General features: G+C 33.5%; 5 protein-coding genes and 1 non-coding gene across 6 annotated transcripts in view; 4 read left to right on the top strand and 2 right to left on the bottom strand.

Moving 5' to 3' along the window:
* ss (aryl hydrocarbon receptor spineless) overlaps positions 1–18,582 on the top strand; it is a 176,331-nt gene extending 157,749 nt beyond the window's left edge. The window contains exons 4-17 of the mRNA XM_076403670.1: positions 4,135–4,235; positions 5,528–5,617; positions 7,754–7,963; positions 8,022–8,209; positions 8,584–8,690; positions 8,795–8,936; positions 9,068–9,232; positions 10,686–10,824; positions 10,882–11,075; positions 12,801–12,972; positions 15,480–15,659; positions 15,717–15,916; positions 17,607–17,767; positions 18,207–18,582. Coding sequence (XP_076259785.1) covers positions 4,135–4,235; positions 5,528–5,617; positions 7,754–7,963; positions 8,022–8,209; positions 8,584–8,690; positions 8,795–8,936; positions 9,068–9,232; positions 10,686–10,824; positions 10,882–11,075; positions 12,801–12,972; positions 15,480–15,659; positions 15,717–15,916; positions 17,607–17,767; positions 18,207–18,364 — 2,207 coding nt within the window. The 3' untranslated portion in view covers positions 18,365–18,582. The remainder of the gene's footprint in view (positions 1–4,134; positions 4,236–5,527; positions 5,618–7,753; positions 7,964–8,021; positions 8,210–8,583; positions 8,691–8,794; positions 8,937–9,067; positions 9,233–10,685; positions 10,825–10,881; positions 11,076–12,800; positions 12,973–15,479; positions 15,660–15,716; positions 15,917–17,606; positions 17,768–18,206) is intronic.
* LOC143196746 (U6 spliceosomal RNA) lies at positions 2,247–2,353 on the top strand. The gene has a single exon (XR_013005816.1). It is a non-coding gene; the product is annotated as a U6 spliceosomal RNA (small nuclear RNA).
* Positions 18,583–20,144: 1,562 nt separating the features above from the next.
* Positions 20,145–21,796, bottom strand: mRpL1 (mitochondrial ribosomal protein L1). Its single transcript, XM_076403672.1, has 7 exons — positions 21,642–21,796; positions 21,180–21,583; positions 20,946–21,122; positions 20,821–20,888; positions 20,608–20,764; positions 20,356–20,453; positions 20,145–20,298 (listed from the first exon to the last, which is right to left on the bottom strand). Exons 1-7 carry the CDS (start codon positions 21,658–21,660, stop codon positions 20,178–20,180), a joined length of 1,044 nt encoding a protein of 347 aa, XP_076259787.1. The 5' UTR covers positions 21,661–21,796; the 3' UTR covers positions 20,145–20,177.
* Positions 21,797–22,135: 339 nt separating this feature from the next.
* On the top strand, positions 22,136–23,201 carry THG (tRNA-histidine guanylyltransferase). Its single transcript, XM_076403673.1, has one exon. The coding sequence runs from the start codon at positions 22,196–22,198 to the stop codon at positions 23,117–23,119; it is 924 nt and encodes a 307-aa protein (XP_076259788.1). The 5' UTR covers positions 22,136–22,195; the 3' UTR covers positions 23,120–23,201.
* A 10-nt stretch (positions 23,202–23,211) lies between these two features.
* On the top strand, positions 23,212–23,692 carry l(3)neo43 (cytochrome c oxidase assembly protein COX16 homolog l(3)neo43). Its single transcript, XM_076403674.1, has 2 exons — positions 23,212–23,383; positions 23,437–23,692. Exons 1-2 carry the CDS (start codon positions 23,256–23,258, stop codon positions 23,618–23,620), a joined length of 312 nt encoding a protein of 103 aa, XP_076259789.1. The 5' UTR covers positions 23,212–23,255; the 3' UTR covers positions 23,621–23,692.
* Positions 23,665–25,831, bottom strand: Rs1 (Dead-box helicase Rs1). The gene has a single exon (XM_076403671.1). The coding sequence runs from the start codon at positions 25,772–25,774 to the stop codon at positions 23,708–23,710; it is 2,067 nt and encodes a 688-aa protein (XP_076259786.1). The 5' UTR covers positions 25,775–25,831; the 3' UTR covers positions 23,665–23,707.
* Positions 25,832–26,442: the final 611 nt, after the last annotated feature.

The following is a 26,442-nucleotide window of genomic DNA, read 5'->3' as shown; positions in this document are numbered from 1 at the left end:
CCCCTTATTGGACACGAGAACCCAGCGAAATAACAGTTAATGAAACTAACTATTGATTGGCGAACTTGAGTTACCACACGACTGGATGCTGACGCATGGGGGCAAAAGTTATGACTGCAGCGAAGGATAAGGTCGTTTCAGTCTGCAAAAGGAGAGGTTAACGGTGACTCGGTGCTAAGCTCCCAACATGTCATCCTCGCGAACAAGCGCGTTTTCAGAAGAACTTGAGCTGAGTTGTTGTCTGTGAAAGGATTGAGCTATGAAGTGCTTGATTTCTTCAGTTTCCCTGTGAATTTGATTATTTCTGACAAACCATGGAGCATTCAAGATTCTCCTAAAGGGCTTATTTTCGAAAACTTCAAGCCGTTTCACCTGGTTGGGTGTAACAAACTTGAAATAGATATTAGATCAGTAGAGAAGTACGGACCGAATTAACATCTTGTAAAGTAGGCATTTGATGGACATGGGAAGTCTGCTAGAAGGGCAGATCAGAGAAGATAGCGGGTTTACTATACCCGAAACTTTCTGCATTGCTTTGTGGACAACCGAACCGTCAGTCGAAGTGGAGACCTAGGTACGTGACGTTATCCAGCCACGGAATTGTTGCGGTGGCGATCTTAAGTTACGAGACGCGCAATGCGTAACACTTTTTATGGAAAGTGATGTCCTGGGCTTTCAGTTTCCAAATTATGTCATTGAGTGTAACGCATACTATACAGGACTATTTCATATCCACTTCCAAGTTATTATATCATAAACGTTTTTTGGTAAAATTCAGAAATAACTTTATAATAAAACCCACAAAATGGATATAGTTATTGTTGGAGAAAATTCACAAAATAGATCCAAGTGATAAGAGGTACACCAGAAAGACTATCGATTAACAAAACAATTCCTTTTCTCTCATATTCAAGTACTGTATATATAAACATAAAATATCCATACTTCTCTGGCCACAGCTTTAGTCCAGTGTATTTATGTCTACAAGCAAAAAAAAACAGAAACGCTGAACTAATTTTTGGGTTACTAAAAGTTCCCTGTCCCAATTCGTTAAAATAATGTATTAAGTTGGTTTCGTATCTTAGATGGAGATTAGCATTTCACGATAACATTTTATGTTTATGTTCCCTTATTTTCATAAGGTCCCTAAGCATTCAAACATATATCCATCAAATTCGACGATGTGAATAAATTTTAGGGCTGTAATGTTATAAAAAGAATCGTATATTTCATTTTATTTTCTATATATTTATTTAATGGCTTATGGCTTTTATCGTTTGAGATAGTTATGGAATTTTGTCCTCAAATGCAAAGCAAAATTTACTGTTTCACTACAATAATCTACAGTGTCATAAGTCGATAAAAACCGTGTTTAAATTTCACTTGGCTTTGATTTTCCCACCAAATAACCCAAATATTGGCCCTTTGCAGATTCGGAATTAATACTACATAGAAAGCGGCTTAGCTCAAATGACGAAGGTAGCCGAGGTTAAGACCTATTTTGATAGTTAAAATAAATCATTCTTAAAGAAAAATATTTGTTTTATATTGTTTTGACCCCTAGATATTCGTCTTAAACAAATATAACGCATTTCTTCAAGCTAACTTCTTCATATTACATTATGTATTAATAAAATATTTATAACAAAAAAACTAAACCGACTTCAAAAAATAGGAATAACTAACTAATAATAACTGACTAATTTAAAAATAATCAAATTTAGATTTTAACACAAAAAAAAACATTTTAAAATAAAATATGTACATAATAATCGTGATAACTAAATAAAAACCATTACACCTTAGAAGAAGTTCTCTACATTATTTCTACGAAGTCATATATGGTATAGTTAGTGGTTAAAAAGCAAACTGAATGGCAGCAATAATATTATACATTAATATCTGATTGTTTTAGATAAAAAATATCTGAAAGCTTTGTACGTGCTTTGAAATTTGAGCGTTTGCCTCGATTTCCCACCGAACCGCCAACAGATCCTGATTTGGTTTCAATCCGAGGACCAATCACCTCGGGTATGCACTCTTTCGAACAAAAAGAATGTTGAAAATAGGCCCACAATTGACGGAGAAATCGGTGAACACACATTTAACAAATGTATACAGCCGAACATAGAACCTCCTCCTATTTCGAAGTCGGTTAAAAACCGAAAGAATGGAGAATGATAAATAATACTTTGTTTTTTGTTATTATTAATATGTGATATACATATAAAAGTAAACACGTGCAAGTACCCTCTTCGGCGGTACATATACTAAAATTGGAACGATACAGAGAAGATTAGCATGGCCCCTGCGCGAGGATGACACGCAAAATCGTGAAGCGTTCCACATTTTTAGAGATGCAAGCTCCCTCAAATTCCGTCCAGAGTTGGACCAGTTTAATACCTTTTTCCTACCTAAGACAAACTGGACCAATATAAGGAAGAGGCAAGCCCCTCATTAATCTTCCAGAGGATATGTAAACGATTAATGATTGTAATCCCAGATGCAAAATGTAGAATCACTAATATACCACCATGGCAGTTCTCAAGAATACATCATAGACCTCTCTATGAAGGTTCTGAATAAGGAAACAAATAGCTCTTCTACAATAAAAAGCTTCTTTAGACAGATAAATGAAGAGAACTATTCAAATCATTTTATCATCTACACGGATGGTTCAAAACGTGAGAACTTTGTGGGTGCTGCTTATACGTCTAGTCTACTCGAGAGACACTTTTGGCTTCCATCATTGACTAGCATTTTCACCGCGGAGCTGCTGGCTATATATATGGCCCTATCTGCCTTGGAAGAATCTCAGATTAGAGAATCCGTACTAGTAGTATCGGATTCTATGAGTTCCCTAGAGAGTTTAAGATCTGCAAGGACAGTCCACCCTCTGGTCACATACATTAAAGAGATACAGACAAAGTTACAATTTAGGGGTGTAAGAATAACCTACCTCTGGGTCCCCTCCCATAAAGGAATATCTGGAAATGAAAGAGCCGACCATCTGGTAAGTAGGGAAGAGGAGTCGATCAAGTTAAACGAACTGTTTAGCAAAAGAGATGCCATTCTATTATGGAAAGTCAAGAGGATCTTTTATCAATCTATAGACCATAATAACATGAGTAGACGAAATCAAGCGACCTTGCACGACTGCGAATGGGGCACTGTAAACTAACACATGAATATTTGTTGAAAGGACAGAGCCCGCCCTTATGTGATTTGTGCCAGATTCAACTTAGCGTCAGACACATCCTACTGGACTGCCAAAAATATGATGATTTGAGGAGACAACTTGAGATGCCGACAACACTGGAACAATTGGTCCAACCTGAGCAACTGAATCTGCTGATTGACTATCTAAAGACCATAGACCTATTTCAACACCTGTAACAACTGTGTTTGAAAATTTTTATTGTATAAATTCTACTGTGTAGTATTTTAAGCTGTTAATGTTCATATAATTTATTGTAATTCACCCTAAATAGCCCAAGAGGCTGACGGGTTTAATTAAATAAATAAAAATATAATAAACACGTACAATCATTAGCAAGCTTTTTAATTAATTTAGTTTCAAAACTATTCGTGTTCGAGTAAAATAAGATCGTTTGACCGCTAAAATATAGTTTACTGCCTGTATTCGTAACGATTAAAGGTCCTTTTTGGGTCAAGAACTTCTTCTTCGGCGTTAATTAATAAGAAGCTATTATACCATTTATGTGACCAAGAATTAAACTAAAAAAATATTATATGTTGATCTAAAACAAATATTTTTTATTTATTAATAAGTTATTATTAGTTACTGCAGACTAACTTACAATTTGCCTTTACACTGACTTAAAACTAAATAGTTATTTAGGAAAATTCATTGGTCCTTAATGTCTAACAGTAAAATAAAAGTTACTGGCAGTGAAATAAAAGTTCAGTGTTTTTGCTATTTTGTAAACTTCACTACACAACTGCAGGAGATCTCACAGTTTCTTTCTCTTGAGTCTGTTCAGTGTTCATCACTTCGATATTAACATGGAAGTGGAGTCTTTTCTCGTGTATTGTCGCAAATCTCTTAAATTTCTTTATTACAGTAGGAATCCGAAGAAGTAAAAGAATAACGAGTCTCTTTTTATATTACAGTGGTTATGCACAAAGAGAAAGATGATCAAGTCGGAATACATCGACCTCGAGACTTGACTGCTTTTGATCACACGCCTCTGGATGGTGAAATGTTCTTGCAGGTAATTATTTACAGCTATATTTATATTAATTCAAAAACAATAACGTCAGAGATAAGTTTCCTTTAAGTCACTGTTAGTAAGCCTTACAACTCGTAAACACGTAAATAGTACTTGTAATAGATAATAAAAATTACCTTTAATGGAGATATTAACCCATTTACTCTTTTTCTGAAAGAAGATAACGTTATTTTTGGTAAAAATCAACCAAGAATGGGGGTTGTGATATAAGCGATATAGATATAGCTACAAGATGAATACTAACAGAACATTATTCTTATAAATAGTAACCAAATAGCCATAGAAAAAATTATCGAAATTAAAAAATAAGTTTTTGCATTGATACTGAATCCGAATCCGATTTTTGTCATAGAACGACACGTTTTTGCACAATTTTAGTAACTACGTTAAATGAGTTATTACAGAGAATTAAAATAAAAGAGAATAAACTTGAAAAGTATTATTTCATTTACAAACCATTGACAATACATATTTTTATCTAACATACTATCACTATCACACACTAAATGTTGCTCTTCACTCAAATTTCCCATATTTTCCAATTCCTAAATCTTCCATTTTTGTTAAAAGATTTTACTAGTTAGTTCATCAATCTCAACTATAAAAAAACTTTGTGTAGAGGTAACAATATTTCTTGGAAAACATTCATTTCATCAACTTTAAGCTATCTTGGCGTTCAACTCTTTTTGGTTCAGTAATTCTTCTGTACCATAGGTACAAAAACAAGATCTACAAAACTTTGAAATCACCGCACACCTGTCAACCATAATCTTAATATTTTATCTGATCAACTGATCTTAAAAAAATTTGTAGAGAAAAAAATATAACAAAGCTTTAATTTGAAATATAATAAGCGCTGCTGCTTCTCATCTGTGTTAGATAATCCATCTCAGTCACCAAAAAGTCTCTGAAAAACTGAAAATTGCCACTTCATCGCCTTTATTCTTGTATAATGATCGTATTTCCTTTAATGCTAAACTGAGATATATAAATAGCAATCAACAATGATCTGTTGGTCTCAATTTGACCTACCTATTCTTTATATTTAAACCTCTTTCAATTGACCAAGTCATTTTATGTAAAATGTGTTCAATTTTCTTCATGAAAATAAAACTGAAACATTGGCTTGTTAACTCTTAACCCACCATCTTCAAGAGAAACCCGAAATAACAATCAATACCTGATAATATGAATATATTACAGTCACTGAAATATTCAATAGAATACAGCAGTTGCTCTGTGTCAAATTGTAATTATGTTATATGTTTTTACAGGCATTGAATGGCTTCCTGATGATACTTACCTGCGAGGGTGAAGTATTTTTCGCAACACACAGCATAGAGGGCTACCTGGGATTCCATCAGGTAATCACGATTCTAATGACATGAAAATATTAACCTTTAGTTAATGCAGTTTACTATTTATGTCATATAATTATTAACAAAATTGTTGCATCTAATTGTAAATGTTATTAACGTATAGTTAAATATTCTCAATAAATATACTGGTATTTTATTAGTAGATCAATTGATATATATATATGAAGTCATGAATAATAAACAAGTTTAAGTTAAAAATAATTTTTCAACAAATAAATAATATACATGTCGAACAACCAAGAAACTGTCGTATTGATTTATAGCCAGTTCTTGTCTTGTATCACAATATCAATTTTCCAAATTAAATATTTACATTTCGCATGGTAACTGTTTGATATGATTTAAAAACTCACCCACGACAACATTTAAGAACACCACATATTTTTTATTACAACGACAAATAAATCACTTCTGCAGCCAGCTTAAAATCAAATATAAAAAATGTTCTACATCTCGTACATACAAGAAGCTTTACAAAAACCACCTTTAAAGGAAAAAGCTAAAAAGGACGCTAAAAGGAAGAAACTTGTAGCCAAAAAACATATCTCGTAAAAAAAGTAGGAAAAAAGGATTATGTGATATTTTCGTACAATAAAGAATCAAAATTCTTCCATCTAAATGGATAGAATGAGCGAGACTCTTATGATTTAAGAAAACACAAATGCTGTTACTTCGCAGACAGTTAGGTGGAAGAAGTGTTATGTGTTGGGCAGCTATAAATGTCAAAAGAAATACAGAAATAAAATGAAGTATAACAAAGCATTTTCTGGGAAATTAATAGTACAAGTTTTATTAAATTAATCGACGAAAAGTATATTTATAGCAAGACAATGAAGAACTGATTGAAGTTGTGGGAAATTGAAGAGGATGTACTCATTACTAAAATAAAAATTCGAATGATCAGTTAATTTGTTGCCTAAGTATGTTACGTTTAGTACCGTCATTCGAGCTACCAACTAACGCGGAACATGTAAATAAACAATCTACAGTTGCCTCTTTGTAATGTTTACATGAATACCATGTCTACCCATCTTTATTTGTAGAATCTAAAAGCTAAACATTTGTTTATAATAAGTGTTATAATGAAAAATGTGCTAGTGTGCTAAAGTTTTGTCGCAGAGGTATAATATAAAATATAACAGGTCAATTTAACAGTCCATATGTTGTTTAAATCCATATGTTTTTTAGTTAGCCCTAACCCTCAAAAGATGCCTGTATAAATTTGACAGCTGTCGGATCATTAGTTTGTGAATTATAGCATTTTGAATGAAACAACTTTTGTTATGACTTATTTTTGTTATTCACCGAAGACGGTGAACGCAGTGGACGCCCAAAAGAGGTTATTACCGACAAAAACATTAAAAAACTCTACAAAATGATTTTGAATGACCGTAAATTGAAATTGTTTGAAGATGATCAAGCGTAATAAACCCGAGTTTTTGCATCGATATGTGACAATGGATGAAACATGGCTCCATCATTTCACTCCGAAGTCCAACCGACAGTCATCCGAGTGGACTACACACGATGAACCCGCTCCAAAGCGTGGAAAAACGCAACGGTCGGTTGGCAAAGTTATGGTATCTGTATTTAGAGATGCGCATGGAATAATTTTTATTGACTACTTTAAAAAAGGAAGGACCATCAACAGCGACTATTACGTAGCGTTATTGGACCGTTTGAAGAACGAAATCGTCGAAAAACGGCCGCATTTGAAGAAAAAGAAAGTGCTGCAATGCACAGTGTCAAAAATCCATGAATTGGGCTTCGAATTACTTCCTCATCCATCGTATTCTCCAGATCTGGCCCGCAGTGACTATTTCCTGTTCTCAGATCTCAAAAGAATGCTCGCTGGGAAGAAACGTTCGTCGAATGAAGAGGTGATCGCCGAAACTCAGGCCTATTTTGAAGCAAAGGAGAAATCGCAATACAAATATGGTATAGAAAAATTGGAGCATCGCTATAATTAGTGTATCATCCTTGAAGGGAATTATTTTGAATAAAAAAAACTAATTTTGCCAAAAAAAAAGTGTTTTACTATGGTAGGCCGGGACTTTTCAATTGACCTGTTACTATATTAACAACATGATAACCTGATTGACTTTGTCTATTCGATTTTAGTCTGATATAGTACATCAGTCGGTATACGAGTTGGTTCATTCGGAAGATCGAGAGGAATTGCAGCGTCAGTTGATGTGGAACTCCTTCCTGCCTCCCGAATCGGCCAACATAGGCCTACAGGACGTGTTGCTCGCCGAAAACGCCCACCTTCTTGAAAGGAGCTTTACCGTGCGCTTCCGATGTCTTCTAGATAATACTTCCGGCTTTTTGGTAAGTGGCAGGCGCCATCACTGGTGAGCTGGTGACGAGAAAACCGGTCTGGTTTCAGCGTTTGGACATACGCGGACGCGTCAAAGTCCTCCACGGACAGAATCGAAAATCCGACGAGCCACCATTAGCACTGTTTGCGATTTGCACGCCTTTCGGACCCCCATCACTCCTGGAGATACCGCAGAAAGAAGTGATGTTCAAGAGCAAACATAAGTTGGACCTTGCCCTGGTTTCGATGGATCAAAGGTATGATAGAAAATATTAAATATAGTTTAAATTTAATTCATATTTATGAAGTAATATTGTTCAATGGTTGTTCAATTAATTTTGTGGTTAGAAAACTTTCTATAATCGCATATAATCCGTTCAATAAAACAATGAACTCACATCATCTAAATTGATGACTTCAAAACTTTGCAATATAACTGCATTAATTCTATTCATTATTCGTTTCATTCATTCTTCATTATTTCGTTTCTGTTCGAAGTAACTGATCAGAAACGCATAAAATTATTCCTATTTTTTATCGAATTAAAGTTTGTTTAACGAGCTTTTTATTATTCAAAATGTATTTCTTTAACCTAACTGATTCACCTGTACAATAATTTCTGTATTTTTAGAGGCAAGCTATTGCTAGGATATTCCGATTCTGAGTTAGCCAATATGGGTGGATATGATTTAGTACATTATGATGATTTGGCGTATGTAGCCAGCGCACATCAAGAATGTAAGTAAAATATTATGTCATAATTTAATAGTCCTTACTAGTTTAGTAACATGCAGGTTGTCAATAATCATCCACAGGGCGTAATAGTAATATATTACTTTCAGTGCTGAAAACTGGCGCATCTGGTATGATAGCTTATCGGTTTCAAACGAAAGACGGCCAATGGCAATGGCTCCAGACCAGCTCCAGATTGGTCTACAAGAACTCCAAACCAGATTTCGTGATCAGTACGCACAGACCCTTGATGTAAGTAATATCTGTATGAATCTATAACGACATTTTTGCATAAAAATAAGAAAAACACGAAATGTTCAATATGTCAATGATGAACTGAAGCCGAATCAAAGATTAAAAACTTAGGTTATGTTGTGTTTTAGGGAAGAAGAAGGAAGAGATCTTCTGGGTAAACGCACCATGGATTTCAAAGTTAGTTATTTGGACGCAGGTCTTCCCAATTCGTACTTTTCGGAGAGCGATCAGTTGCTGACATCACCTACTTCCCACACGGCAGTGTCGTGTACCCCTACGAGAGTTAATCGCAGGTACTGTGACAGTTAAAATAAAAATGTTTTCCAGTCTCTGGTCCATTGGTAGATCTTGTTTACTGTCACGTAACCTTTTTCTACAGCTTTAGGCAGAGATATATATTTTGCCATGATAACTGTGTTGTCGACAAATGTTTAAATAATGTTTAATATGTTGTTGGAATATCAGCAGTATAAAGCAGATGCGGTAGTGGCCCCAAGACACTAGCTTGAGGAAACACAGTTAAAATAGTTTTAAGCGTTGAGAATGTCCTTTCATGCCAAACTTTAAATTTTATTTCGAAAATGTGATCTCCAACAGTTGACAGTTGAGTTCTTAGAAAGTAATTTGCTCATTTTATAATTTAGTCCCAAATGACGTACTTAAAAAATAATGGATTAAGGAAAAAAACTGATTTTTTAAAGGTTTTTATGATCCTCAAGCTATCAATACCTAATTTTTCTAATTTTTGGGCCTTTTCCTTAAAACTTTTTAATATGCCTTCAAAATAGGCTACTTCGACAATCACTTGATCATTTGAGCCAAATCTCTTTCACTGGCGCATTCTTTGGAGATCTATCCAGTAGTAATTTGAAGCCAGATATGGAAAGAGGGCGGCCACCAACATTAATAGAAGCACAAATTCAAATTTACCATTGCATTCATCAACTTGTGTGGCATTGTGTATTTCTATCATCTAATATTCACTATGAATTGTTTTGTCTGTCTCATAGTAGTAAATGAACAAAATTTCATGGCGCCGGTCTGATTCGAAGGCTACGTTGGAGCTTTGGGTGACTTTAAAGAGCTTTCAAAAATGCTGTTCAATCGTGTGATGTTGTTTTTGCTTCAAGTGTATCATAATAATGGCTTCATATAAAACATTGTCAGATATATAGTTGAGCCTCAATTTATTTCTAAAACAGCTGCAATGCTTTGAGAAATAGTTTCGTAGAGCGTCTGTTTTCCAACTGAATGCCCCGTCGTCGTATCAAAGCATCCGCCATTTATTTCAATGATGTTAGAAATAGAAATATAGTCCTCAGTTTCTGCTCTAAAACTCCTCATAAAGATTCAAGGATGTTGTGGTCTTGGGATTGTGATGCCTAGGAAAGTGTTATTCTCTCTCTATATATATATATATATATATATATATATATATATATATATATATATATATATATATATATATATATATATATATATATATATAAATTAAGATTGAACCGTTTTGACTGTATCTTGACCCGTTATCATCTTGGAATATGGTAGTGTTTAACAGCAATATGCTAGTCAGAGTGAAAACGTTTTTATTGAATTTGACATGTTATTTTATATATCCAATATAAATTCAAGAAACAGATCCAAACAATGCTCTGTAACCTCCGCAAAACTTATGTAACTTTTAAAGTAAACACGAGATTTTCATGAAATATTGACGTCAGATGTTATAAAAATTAATTTTTTTAGATACAAGACGCAACTGAGAGATTTTCTATCAACCTGTCGGACGAAACGTAAACTATCGCATTCGTCCAACTCTAACCAGGTGACTTCTCCCACAAACTCAGCTGTGACCACATCAGTAGTGCCTTCAATGCCCCCTACGGTATAACAACCTTTTGAAACGTTTTTTGAATAGGATATTTTAAACGCGTATTTCTAGGTTGAGTACATCGCCGATGGTTGTACAGCCACGTATAACATGTATACCACGCCATATGCTACAGCAACGCCCGAACATAGCTTGAGCTACATGACGCATTCAGCTACCAATTTCAATCACACCCTCTATCCAACTGCCACGGCGCTGGACAATAGATATCTGACCACCACCGAAAATTTGTTCCATCAGTACAGGTAAATAATTGACTCCCATGTTATAGGTGTCGTTTTTATTTTGATTGTTCTACAACGTGGGGTAAAAGTCCCGCTACCATTTTGATTGTTTATAACTTTGCTCAAAGAAAAGATAAATAAATTTGATTTTCATAAAAAGTTTATTTCCTGTCTTTACATTTTTTTCCGTTATGATTGAAAAATTATATCGGCCGCGTTGTAATGGTGACGGCTATGCAACTTTCGGTTCTTTTTAAGGCATTTTTCATGACATCCTGCAATATCTGAGGCTGAATTTCTTCAATATCGTGACGAATATTGGCTTTAAGATGTTGAATCATTTGTGACTTATTCACATAAACTTTTGATTTTAAAAAACCTCATAAGAAAAGTCTGGTGCTGTTAAATTAGTCTTCGTGGAAAAAGTCATTCAGTAATTGAATTGTTGAACGAGCTGTGTGTGATATAGCCACATCTTGCTGAAACCACATGTCCTCTAGTCCTTACTCTTCCATTTCAGGCAGAAGAAAATTTAGAATCATGTGTTGGTACCATTCAGCAATAACAGTAACAGCAACACCTTAGTCACTTTCAAAAAAATAGAAACCAGTGTTTTTTCCAGCATGAAATACCTCACCATACAGTTGTTTTAGTGGATGCAGTGATGTTTCATGGATTAATTGAGGATTTCTTGCTCCCCAAAATCAACTGAAAAGAGCTCTTATTGTTTCTCTTTCCACTTTCATTGATTATGTTTTAGGTGGTTTTCATGGCCTCCAACAATCCACCCTTCTTTCTGAGGATACAGCATGATTGTGATGAATTGTCAGTCATAAGCCGTAAAATCCTGACGCCTAGAAATTTTTCCCATATTATTTCGATTTTCAGGATAAACATTTATAGAAATCACTTGCAGTTACTCAAACAATGTTTTTGTTTAAAACATGTGTAATATGTAAGGTTAAGGAAAACATCATTTCGGTTTTTCTCAATATATGGCTTTAAACTCGCATAACATATATCTAATGTTATTTATTAAATTTAAACATATAACATCCAAAGTATCGTCAAAAGTTATTGCGCTGTGAAGTTGGAAATTTCAGTAGGACAGTTTTATCATATTTTATCTTTTTCTACTTTCGATAAGGAAAAAATGCAGGCCCAAAGGAAATGTCTATTTACATAATACTAAATTATATTTGTGAAAATGTTACTATTTTTAAAACCTTTAAACCTTTTTAAACCTTTATAAACCTTGCTTTACAAAGGGTGATGATAAGTATTTCAGTGATTTGGAGAAGGAGATTTCATGAAGTACAGTGAAAGAATCTCGCCCAGATAATCAAGGACCACGATTTTCAGTTAAAAATTTTATTTTTCTGCATAATTTCCGTTAACTTCAATACACTAGGCCCAGCGTTCCTCAAGTATCAGTATTTATTCTTTCTGAGACAAGATGTAGTGGAAAGCTATGAAAATATTCATCCACCTCACTTCCAGCTTCTTCATTATATGCGAAACACTTCTCAGAAATAAAATTCTTGAAGTCGGAATAGATAAGAGTGCCAAGTTAGGCGAATAAACAAGATTCTAACTCAAATCTAGCGGTTTTTCTATGGTCAACGTCTCCTAGTGAAAGATTATGATATTCAAACTAGGTCTGGTCTCCTAAACTTTGCCATCCATCCGTTACCGTGGTTATTAGTCTTTGCAGAGTTATAATTTGATCCATACTGTTATTTTCAGGCCATTGAGCACTTATTACCCAGAATATCATCACGCCACAGCGTCCACGCCATACAACGGTTTCTTAGATGTGACGCCTAGGACGTATGATCCTGCTGCTTCAACACCTACCCACCATACTGGTTACAGAACGGCTGTGATGGAGGATAAGTTATATCCATGCCATCAACAGGTAAGGACCGACTGAATATCACCTTTAGAATGAAATGTTTCTAAGTATATTTCCACGGATTTTTAACATTCAACCAATAACTGTCATATTGCAAAATTATTATATGATTGCATGTATTTTAATCAGCTATGTATATAGTCGAAAATAACAAGTTTCAATATAAACAACTGTTAAACGACCTAACTTGATTGTTAAATTTGATAGTTTTGACAATTACAATAAAAAAGTACATACATTTGAAGAAATCTAAAGCCACTCAAATATTTTTATGAATATTTGAAGTTACGGTAATATTTGTCAGTCAGCATGGCTACGACACGAATTAACTGAAAATATAATTTCGAGTGGTTTCAGTTCATACCAAACAAAAAAAATAGTTTTATGTTGTGTATTGTGGCTGATGATAAAATATGGATCTGCGACTACTACTAGCTGCTAAAACCGAATGAATAAAACCGCCATCATCCTGCATGACAATTCTTGGCCACACGTTGCAAATGACACTGTTGCATGTCGAATATAAAGTTCTACCATATCGCCATAGTGCCTTCTAATTACCACCTGTTCAGAACGATGCAGCGTATCCTGGCTGGCAAAAACTTTCGAAATATTGAAGAACAGCGAAAATTTATCTATGAATGGATCGCTGACAAATCAACATCGTTCTTTCGACAGGGTATCGCCATGTTACAAGAAAGATGTTGTAAAGTTGTAAAAAATTATGAAAAATATTTGGATTAATATATATTGAACCAATTTTTCTCAATAGATAACATTTTTAAGAGCAACATGATCAAAATACATGAAAACACATCATAATTTGTTGTATCTATATATATATACTATATATTATACAATTCTACTAAATATTATACAATTTCGATCAGTGTTCGCCATTAGTAAAAATAGAATACAGGCTGTAACTTCTCAATATCAAAATTCCAAAGAACCAGAGTGTTCTTGTTCTTGTAACATAAAATCTTTTATTTTTAAAATCTTCAAACTTGTTACCTGTGATCTCTAAACTTTTAGAAAAACTATACATTAAGACACTCAAAGTAATCGCAGAGTAGAGAAATATTATTCCAGACCATCAATTTGGCTTCCGTAATAAACACGGAACAATGGAACAAATACATAGATTAGTCAACCAAATTAACAAAAAATTGAAAGATAAAAAATATTGCTCCGCTGTATTTCTCGATATTTCTCATGCCTTCGACAGGGTGTGGGTTACCGGACTGCATGGTAAATTGAAAAAGTTTTTGCCCCATACGCAGTTTCAACTGCTGAAATCGTACCTCACAGACAGACATTTTATTGTCAAACAGGGTGACGAATACACTGACCTACATCCAATATATTCGGGTGTTCCGTAGAGCAGTGTTCTTGGCCCATTGTTATACCTATAGTATACAGCTGACCTACCAACTTCAAGAAACACTACCGTTACAACATATGCTAACGATACAGCGATTTTATCATCACACGAGGATCGTATATCAGCCACAAGAAGCCTCCAACTTCATCTTAACAAAGTCGAATTGTGGTTGAAAACGTGGCGTATCAAAGCAAATGAGACAAAATCTATCCATGTGACATTCACCCTTTGTAGAAGAACATATTCCTCAGTAAAATTGACAACGTTAAATATCTGGGAATGCATTTCGAACGACGTTTGACATGGAAAAAACATATAGTGACAAAACACAAACAGCAAACTAAACCAAATGTATTGGCTGATAGGGCGTAAATCTAAATTATCATTAGATAACAAGGTTCTACTTTATGTATAAGTCAATACTTAGACCTATTTTGACTTATGGTATTGAATTGTGGGGAACTACTAGCAAATCTAACATAGATATCCTCCAGAGGTTCCAACAAATCCAACGCAATATCCCGAAGTACTCTGAAAGACTATGGTGTATCCTACTGCACTGGCCAAGTAGTTAAATTTGCGCGATGCGCAAACTACTATACGAACTGATTAATAGACACAAAGAGTGAGATTTAATAATCTCTAGAGTAAGTTAGGATAGGCTTTAAAATAAGTTAGAATAGTATCTAGAATAAGATTTAGATTAAGTTGTACAGCAGACCACTTAATGATCAACAAGATCCTAACGGAAATCATATAATAATACTTGTTGCCCACGGGCAGATTGTTGACGTTCTAAGAGATTAATAAAATTTAAAAAAATTCTTCAAACTTTTTCAAGATCCTAACATTTATAAATACTTGCAGCTCCATATAATATACCACTTTTAGACAATTACTATTTGAATATTATGCGTCGCTTGCATCAGCAGTGCCTTTTCGTTATTTTCTTCATTAAAATTCCATTACATATACCCTGGTCGTCATATCCGCCTGATTTAAGCCTGTTCGGTAAAATAAACCCTCAGAATGAAACAAATTTTTGAATGTTTTGCCTGTTTCTATTTTAATTCAACTAGTTATACTGTCTCACGTAATGATATATTAATTTAATGTTGTTTTCTAGGTGGTTGAAACAACACCCGTTAAATATCCCAGCTACGATGGCACTAGAAGCTACGTGGTGTCGAATAACAAATGTCTAGACGTCACCTGGCCTTACTCAGTCAGCCCATCATCAGGGATAATTCAACCCGTACAAGTTATGAGTTCGCCACAACTTGAACTGACCGGGAGCCCCCATAAAGTATGTTCCCACCAGCGTGATTCGCCAACATCTACTCATTAAAAGTAATATTTGTAGGAGAGCATAAAGAAACACACGCCTTCACCCCAACATCAGCTGATAACTCCAAAAATAGAGGAAATCAAACAGGACACTCCCCTGATGCAATCTCAAGACAGTCCCGGAAACCACACCATCGGGAACACACAACATTATTCCCCCATTCCGACCAGCAATCATGCAGATATGCCGAGCAGGCAAACGGTGTTAATGTGGGGGTAAGTTTTTCATAATATATATTTTTTTACTAATAACATATTACAATAGATAGGCTTATGTTAGTACAATCTTAATTTACAAATTAATTTATTAATTAAGCAAAGCATCAGTATCTTTCTCTCAAATTTAAATAAAACTAAACTCTTAAACTAAATTTAAGAATACACTTATACAATAAACAAGTTCGTGTGGCTTGATTCGCTTCAATCTTCTGATTTCCTGCATGTTGTGCAGTAGCTGCATCGCTTCCACGTTGCTGTGGTTTAGCAACCTTATTTCACGTTTAAAGGCGAAATCTTGGTTGGCTACATAGCGATAAGCATTGGTAATTAATCGTAGAACTTTGTTTTGTTTTTTGTTTTTGTACGTTTGTTTTGGGTACGTTGGATTACTAATTGATTTGATCTCTTAGTGCAACCCCATATTTACACTCCATAGCTCCAAATTGGCTTTATGACTGACTGGTAATCCAATCTCTTTGACTTTAGGTCAAATTGAGAATATACTACGACTAACCAGTACACTTGCTTGAGTTTGAGTCGAATCTGCTCTTATTTTTGTCTGACATGATGTTTCCAATTTAACCTAACAGGTCAATTGAAAAGTACCAGCCCTAACCCTCAAAAGATGCGTGTATAAAATTGACAGTTGTTGAATCATTAGTTTGTGAATTATAGCATTTTAAGTGAAGCAACTTTTGTTATTGTGAAAAAAAATGGATAAAAAGGAATTCCGCGTGTTGATAAAATAATGCTTTTTGAATGAGCACCGAAGACGGTGAACGCACTGGACGCCTAAAAGAGGTTTTTACCGACCAAAACATTAAAAACACCCAGAAAATGATTTTGAATGACAGTAAATTGTGAGCTCGCTTCTTACTAAAACCAACGACGAGTTGATGATTCGGACCAGTGTTTGAAGATGATCAAGCGTAATAAACCCGAGCTTTATCGTCGATATGTGACAATGGATAAAACATGGCTCCATCATTTTACTCCGAAATCCAATCGACACTCATCCGAGTGGACTGCACACGATGAACCCGCTCCAAACCGTGAGAAAACGCAACAGTCGGCTGGCAAGGTTATGGCGTCTGTATTCTGGGATGAGCATGGAATAATTTTCATTGACTACCTTGAAAAAGGAAGGAGCATCAACAGCGACTATTACATCGCGTTATTGGACCGTTTGAAGAACGAAATCGCCGATAAACGGCCGCATTTGAAGAAAAAGAAAGTGCTGCTTCACCGAGATAATGCACCGTGTCACAAATCAATGATAACGATTGCAAAAATCAATGAATTGGGTTTCGAATTGCTTCCTCATCCACCGTATTCTCCAGATCTGGCCCGCATCGACTATTTCCTGTTCTCAGATCTCAAAATCGACTGAAAAATCGGTGATCGACGTAACTGAGGCCTATTTTGAAGCAAGGGACAAATCGTACTACAAAATGGTATCGAAAAGTTGAAGGGTTGCTATAATCAGTGTATCACCCTTGAAGGGAATTATGTTGAATAAAAAAAAATTGCCAAAAAATGTGTTTTATTATGGTAGGTCGAAGACTTTTTAATTGACCTGTTATATACGGCCAGAAGAATTAATATACATATATAGATAAAGATAAAGTGTGTGCCTGCTAGTCTTTTTTTTGTTACGCCTATATTAAAATAAGAATATTTATTTAAGGTCCCACAATTCAACCCCAGTTAATAGCCGAAGTCCAATGAGTGACGGTCCACCTCAGGAATACCAACAGCATCACATCAATACAATACCCGTGACCGTTAATCATCAAATAACAACAGTTCCTGTTTCCAATGATCAGCACACCATCGAGTCCTTAAAAGGTATTGTATTGTTTTTTGTTCCAATTTCTGTCTAAGGAAATGTTCCAATTGATGCCATAATAGTTTGCTACTAAGAAAATTCTTAATTTTTGTCGATGTGCTACGCAAGTGTTGAAAAGAAAATACTAACTGAAATAATAATGTACTCGACAAGACCTAATTTAACCGAAACATTAATTTACATTACTAATAATTGCCGTGGAACTTTCTAAAAACTAAAAAAATATCATAATATTTTGTAAAATATAAAATGTGGCAACACGCAATACAGTTTGTATATTATACTGTGATATATACTACAAACGCAAAGAAAAACATCGAAGTCAAAATACAGGGGAGATGTCATAATTGACAGATTCAAAATATTTTACAAATACAAATAAAGTTAATGTAATTGTTATAAAAATGTTAAACGCTTATTAACTTATTGTCTTTCCAGGACTAACTGAAATCAATACCCATCAGTGGAATGGTGCTACGGAGGATGCGTCGAGAAAAATGGATGCCGGTACCCAAAACGGCGACCCAGACAGTCCCAATCAGCACCACGTCAACCACCACAATCACCACAATTCCAGAGTGGTGATGGTTCTATGATGAATCTGGACTTCTTCCTGTACATACTGTTAGGCTTCTGTTAAGTTAAACGAGCAACAGTAATAAGTAGGCCTTGTTCGATAAAAAAGATTTAATTTATTATACATATTTATAAATAGGCTATACATATACATATGCAATGTAAGTAAATGGTTTTAGAATTTTAAACTGGATATTATGAAGTATAAATATTGAACCTGCACATAAATATTCCATGCATCAAAAGAGAATTAAGTAAAACATATCTTCCGACTTTGTATGATGAATTTTCTCGCTATTCGTTACGATGAAACATACTATACAAAAAAACTATTGTCTTCGAAATATAAATAAAAAAGAAACAAAAGAATGTAATTATGCAAAGAAAACTATAATAAATATAAAGAAAATTCGCATTTATTAGTATGTGTGAAACATATATTATTATATCAATAGTATTAAGGAATTTTTTTTGTAGAGAGGTAAATCAATTTTTCGATGTATCTCGTTCTAAATCGGAATAGCCCAATTTCCGTAGCGTTTACTTTTTAATTTAATTTATTGGTGCAACAAGTTCTCTATCAGAATAACAAAATACCAGGTATTTTATTAAAATTATTAGTATATACAAACTGACATTGAACTTGTTACGCTACAAACAATGCTAGTCATTCAGTGGTTACTTGTACATTATGTTGTATTATATTCTTATTTATGCGTAGTTTTGGTTTTCAGTAAATTGTTGTTAATATTATGTAATGATTTCGATTATTTCATCCGCTGGTGCATATAAATAAAATAGTCTTCAATGAAATGGCGGATGAACTGATCGAAAGTAAAACTCACATTCCATGACGTTCGTATAGAGACGGACATCCCTTTACTTTTATATACGCTTGTTCTTGTAAAAATAATAATGTAAAAACAAAACCTAAACCGTTTGTCATACCCACAATATTTATTTATCAAAATACCCTTAATCGAAGGTAAATAAAACTCATAGGTAGGTTTTGAAACGAGATTTAAAAATCGGTGAAGCTAATACCAATGGTGTAAGAGAATGGATTCATTGAAATAAAATATATTACAAAAATTAATGTTGCTTTTATTAACTCTATCATAGAATTTGGGAAGTAAGTGTCAGTGTCATCTGTCAACTTGTATCATATTTTGTTCAGTTTAGGTCTATAGGAAAGTCTGACAGGTCTGAAATTCCATAATGACGTCCATTTATAACACTTTATGGTATATAAAAAAATAAACCTAAAAAAACTGAACTAGCAAGCAGATTCTGAGATTCAAAATGTTTAGAATATAAAAAATGGCTAAATGAATAAATTAGACATTTCTTATATATAGATACCGACTATTTATCTATAGAATTTTTTCTCCAAAATTCAAACAACCAGTTATACAAATTTCACTCATTAAAAAAACCCAAAACTTATAAACAAAAACTGATTAAAAGAAAATTTCCAAGATTTCAAAAAACAAGTACTCAAAATATCTAATTTTACTTAAGTTTGTAAAAGCTCGCAATCATCAGTGATGTTCACACAAATAAATTCACTATGGGAAAAAATCTAAAAGAAATACTTAGGGTTTATTAATAACTAAAGAATAATACAACATATTTCTTTAACCAAATTCAAAAGTAAAATTCTAACAATTCAAAAGCATTGAGGAGATATTTACTGAAAGTACTTACTTTTACTTAAGTTTGTAAAAACTTGAAAATATAAATGATGAGCACACAAATAAATGTTGAACCAATAACAAAGAAAATTAAGAGAAATCAACATATCTATAAGGAAATTTATTAAACTCTCACATCTCAAAGAACTACAGTTTGTACTATTTTTTGTTTCTCCTCTTTTGGTTCCTCTGCAGCGTCTAAATACATTTCATGATCAATTTTCAATTTCTCACTTGATGGTGGGCTCCACAGGTAACACCTTTAAAATGAAGACAATCACTGATGATATTGACAATTATGAAATTATTTTACATACCTATAAATAAATGAACCATCACGTTTTGGTTTCTGAGTGTATACATCATTTATGAAAGCAGCAAAATTTTCTTCCAGGTGAGTGTCATTCATATTTAACTAAAAAATTAGAACTATATGAAAATCCACCATATAGGACTTTATGTTAACAAACAAACACTTTAAAGGATATTATTTATGACTATAATAAAATTTCTGCCCAGTTTTTCTCTCATTATAAACTCTTAATTTTAATAAAATTAATATTACTAACATGTCCTAGAACTGCATTAATTTGTCCAAAATCTTTTTCATATTCATCTTTTACAGCCTGATAACTTATACCTCTTAAATATCTGTCAATTACACTTTTTAAATCTGTTTCTAAGGTACCACTTTTGACATTTGGAAATCTTCTTTTCATAACACCCCTGACACAAAAAAAATAGATAATGTTAGTTCACAAGACCAACTGCTGATCAATTACCTCAGCTGCACCAATTCAGGTAAAATATCAGGGTGAGCTATGAAATATTGAAAGTCATAGAGAGACAGCTAAAATTAACATATTGAGAAACAATACAATGTATACAAATTCAAACAAATATGTACTTGTCCTGTTTGTATCTGTTTTACTAATTCAGGACCTCCAACATATTGGGCACCTGCCTCTCTGGCTTCATTTTGACTTTCTTCACTCTTTGCAAATACCAATATGTTTCTGTCTTCACCATGATCAAACTTATGAGGAACTGCAGCAATTCTTGTAAAATTCTCTATAAATCGATTCTAAACAACATAAAACATGTACACATTCGATTAATAAACAGTTTGAAAAATAAAAACCTTTTTTTCTGCCTGCATATTTAACTCAACAGTAGCATAAAGTTCAGCATCCGGTTTGTTATAAATCTCCGGATGATGTGTCTCTCTATGAGCCTTAATAGCTTCACTAAATGGATATACTATCCATTTGTAATATTTCATTGGATATACATTGTCAATAGGATCAGCTTTCCATGTATCACTGAACTTTTTTGAAGCCCTGGCAGCAAGCATTTGTTCTCTACCACGAAGGTTGTGAGCAATAAAACCGACTTTTTTAATTTCCACCTTCACTTTCGCCTTCTTCTTACGTTCCCTGGTACCTTTTCTTGCAGCATAGTTACGTTCTTGTAATGTATTAACTACAGGTACTATCCTTGTTAATAATTTCTGTGGTGCTATTAATTGATTCAATTGAAATAGTTCTAAAACAATACGACTTCTTACTAAATGCTATTATTATCAGATAATTAAATTACTCACTATTACTTAGTAAAGACATTTTTACTTATTTTATTCCTCTAAATAGCTTAGATTATAACCTAAAAATCGTGATCAATTTCTGGTGACAATGAAGATAGCATCGTAACCCACTTAAACTAGTTTTGGGCACAATCGATATATTTTAGTAATTCAAAAAAATCGTAATATTTGAATAACAATTCATAAACAATCTCTAATACGCAATGCGGAGGTCAAATTTTTCAGTATAAATAATAGACATATTTACTTTTAATAAAATATTAATATATGACAGCCATATTAAAAGATAAACATATATTTCCTTTTATATTTGACAGATTCAGACCATAGAGAAACTATGATTGCCCTATGATTCAAACACTGCCATTGTCAAATATGCCTTTTTCATTAATTTTAATTTTATCCATATAGTATATATATCTGTAATTTTATCTCACAGAAGTTTTATTATTTTTGTCTAGGTTTTTCCTTTTACTATGCCAACGCTGTTTATTCTTCTTCTCTTGCGATCGCTTAACTCAAAATAAATAACACTCTAAGATTATAACCTAAGAATGATATATTGGAATTTTTTAAATGTTCTGTGTAAACCTCAGCATATAAGAATTTTTACCATTTCAAAAATGGCTAAAAGCAAATTTGAGTATGTAAGAAATTTTGAAACCGAGGATTATCTTCTGCCTAACTGCTGGGTAGTAGTTAGAGTGGATGGTAAAGCATTTCATAAATTTTCAAAAAAACATGATTTCCATAAACCCAACGATGTCAGAGCTTTAGAATTAATGAACAAAGCTGCATCTGTCGTAATGGAAGAGTATAAGGATGTCCTAATTGCGTATGGTCAAAGTGATGAATATTCCTTTGTTTTACGTAAAGACACAAACTTATACAATCGTAGAAGAAGCAAATTGATGACCTACATAAATAGTTTATTTTCTTCATCTTATGTATACTATTGGAGAGACTATTTTAACGACGTGAAATTAAAGTATCCGCCGTCATTTGACTCTCGTGTTGTGTTATATCCTTCTGATGAAAATTTAAGGGACTATTTGAGTTGGCGCCAAGCTGATTGCCATATAAATAATCTTTATAACACTACATTTTGGGCTTTGGTGCTTAAAGGTGGTTTAACTAATACAGAAGCTGAAAAGAGATTGTGTGGAACATTATCAAGTGATAAAAATGAAATATTATTTAGTGAATTTAATACAAACTATAATAATGAACCAGTTATGTTTAAAAAGGGTACAATTTTAGTTAGAAAAAAGATTAAACATCCCGTAACTGATAAAAATAGACTTGTAATTTTACCTCTTCATGAAGATTTGATTCAAGATACATTTTGGACTACACATGATGAAATTTTGAATATAAAAAGTTGTGGACATTATAGTGTTCCATCAAACTGTGACTTGCCAAGACTAGTTATGAGTCAATTGCATAGCTTTAAGGAAAAAAAAGAAGATACGAATTGACTTGAATGTTTTTAAAAATATAAATTTTTATATAAACGAAGTTACACCTCAAATTTGGTTTTAAATAAATGTTTATTAACATTACGTCACTATTTTATTGTCTTCTACTAACAAGTGAACCTAACCTAAAACGAAAATGAGCAATTTATCTTTTAGAGGGACATTGGTCAGGTTATTTAAAAGAAGGGCTTTTAAATATGGTTTACCATTCCTTGTTCTTATGGTTGGAGGTTCGTTTGGTTTAAAAGAATTTACCCAATTACGGTAATACACATTGTCTATCTAAATTATTTAACTATAATTAAGCGCTATTTTAGCTATCAATTCAGCAAGGTATCTCCCATAAATGCTGAGGAAGCAAAAAAATATGGAATTGACATGAAAAAGCCTGGAGAAGTAACTTTAGAAAGTGAATATGAAAAATTAAAACAGTTAGATATTGATAATTGGGAGCAGGTACGAGGCCCCAGACCTTGGGAAGAAAACGAAGAAAAACAATAAAATAAAAAATATGTAAATAGGGTTAGGTATAAATTAAATAAAGCTTTAAGAAAAAAAAATTTATTGAAATAAGGTTAATTATATTATTTAGCTTTTCCTCTTTTTTGAATTGTTTGTGGCACCACCAAAATGAGATTTTCTTTTCTTGTTAGAGCCTTTCATATTTCCTCCTATGTCTTGCCTCACCACTGATATTTTTTTCTGTTTATTTTTCTTTTTGGCAAATCTGGCTTGGACCGCTGCAATCTTTTTCAAATTTTCTTGAACTTTATCTTCATTATCTGACTTAGGACCACCTTTGCCTTTTATTTTACCTTTACCTTTCTGACTTTTCTTTTTATCTTCTTTTAGCTTTAAACTCAATCTTTCCTTTTCATTCTTCCTTTCCTTTTTGGTTTGGAACCATGGTCTGACTGGATCCTGCTCTCCCTTTAACAATTTCTGAGCTTTATTTGCTTGATTTTCTGCTTTTGCCAGTAATCTTTCCTCTTCTTCTTCTTGCAAAATTTGTTGTATTTGCTGTTCCATGTTTTGAAGTTTTTGACGGTACTTTTCTATGATATCTGGAGGTATCACCCGGCTTTTAACAGGATTTTTAGCTTTTTTTATTACCTCCTTTACAATTTTTCTTTCTTGTTCACCAGCTAAACTGACAGACACACCAGCTCTTCCAGCTCTTGCAGTTCTACCTACTCTATGAATGTAATGTTCAATCAGGGCAGGCATTACAAAATTTATAACAGTTTGAACACCAGATATATCCAAACCTCTGGCAGCAACATCTGTAGCTACCAGAATATCAACAGTTTTATTCTTAAACTTGTCTAAGGCATCTAAACGCTGTGGTTGTGTAAGATTACCATGAAGCTCTGCTACCTTTAAACCCAACAGTCCAAGTAAAATATGCAATCGATGAGCCTGCTTCTTTGTCTGCACAAATACCATGCAACTTTCTCTGAATGTTCTGCAAACTAGGGCTGCCAATATTGGTTCACGATCTTCTTCTTTTCCTGCTCTTATTCTAATAAACTCTTGTCTTAAATTAAATGCCACATCTCTATTGCTGTCCACAAATAATCTGACAGGTTTAACTAAAGAAACAGCAGCCAAGTCTTCTACTTCATCTGTCATTGTAGCAGAAAACAGCATGGTTTGTCTTGTTCTGGAACACTGTTTAATAATTTCCTTCATTTGCTCAGCAAAATATTCATCTAACATGCGATCAGCTTCATCAAGAATTAACACTTCAATAGAATCCAAGCTAAATGTTGGTGTACTTTTTAAATGGTCAATTAAACGGCCAGGAGTAGCAATAACAATATCTGGATTTTTTCTGAGGATATTCTCTTGGGTCTTTAAATCCAAACCACCTACAGCCAACCCCAACTGTATATCAGTATGCTGACAAATTTGTTTTGATACTTGATAAACCTGGACACCTAACTCACGGGTTGGAACCAAAACTAAAACTCTAGTAACAGCTGCTCCTCCTGTAGGTCTATACAGCAGTCTTTCTACAGTAGGTAACATGTAAGCTGCTGTTTTACCAGTGCCTGTTGCAGCACAACCACATATATCTCTGCCTAATAAAGCTATAGGTATGGTAGATGCTTGAATTGGAGTTGGATGCACAAATTTCATGTCCGTTATAGCTTTCAATATAGGCCTAGACAAATTCATCTCATAAAAACTACCAGCCTCTGTATTGATATTAACATTATCATCAAAAAACTGTTCCTCCTCTACTGATTTCTTTTTCTTCTTTTTTCGATCAGTACGTTCCTTAATCTTATCATGTTTTAACTCATCCTCTGATAGCGATATTTCCGAATCTGATTTATCTTCATCTTCAATTTTAACATGACTATCTTCAGCTATTCCATTATCGGCACGTATTTTTCTTATTTTATCATCTGTTTTCGATTTGGCTTTTCTTTTAATATACTTGTTTAAATCGTTCCAAGCGTCATTGTTGTATTCGTCCACTGAGGATACAAATTGAAAACCGGTATCGAAATCCTTCTTTTGCTTATTACTTTGTTTTGAAGGCTGGAAATCCACTTCAGCATCAGAATTTTCGGAAAAATCTTCCACATCTTCATCGTCGTCGATAGTTCGTATAATATCTTTAAAATTAATTGTTTTATCCATCATTTTTACTTATCACAAGAAATCTATTTCTAACCTACACAACATCAACAAAAGACCTAACCTATAAGAAGCACATGATTGAATTCTTCTTCTTTGAAATATATAGGAATTTGAATAAAATAGTATTGTGGTAAATATCTTCCGGCAACTAAATATACAGTGTATGTACATGTATGCTCATATATTAACCGGAATAATTTTCATAATAGGTCTAGGAAAGTTCAAATATTATATTTATAAAATATATTGAAATTTATCTTGTAATTAAGTCATTATATATTCATACAATAAAATTAAGTTATCAAGACACTGCATTAAAATATGGTATTAAATTAAGGCCCGTTTTTATTGATTATCTAGAATTCAGTAAACGAGTTTTCGGTAAACAATGATTTTACCGATAAAATCGGAGAGGCCTGATAGTTGTAGCGCTAAAACGAAAATAAACTAGGTAGGTTGTGTCGGGCCTTGACAAAATAATGGCACAAAGGGCGACAATATTGTTTGAATGTGTAGACCGACAAGGTAAGGGTGGATCCGTTCACTTTTAATGAAATCCACCTTTGTTGGAAATCTATTTGAGAACGGAGAATGCCATTTTGGTGAAGGACTAGAGGCACCGACAACGTTTTATTGATGGTCTCATCAGAAAATTGATACACTCGGGTTTG

This window comes from Rhynchophorus ferrugineus, unplaced genomic scaffold (genome assembly GCF_030347505.1).
Source record: "Rhynchophorus ferrugineus isolate W39M unplaced genomic scaffold, kcgeb_rfMv2 rfM4, whole genome shotgun sequence".
In the NCBI taxonomy this organism is placed as follows: Eukaryota; Metazoa; Arthropoda; class Insecta; order Coleoptera; family Curculionidae; genus Rhynchophorus; species Rhynchophorus ferrugineus.
This window is presented reverse-complemented; position numbering and strand designations above follow the sequence as displayed.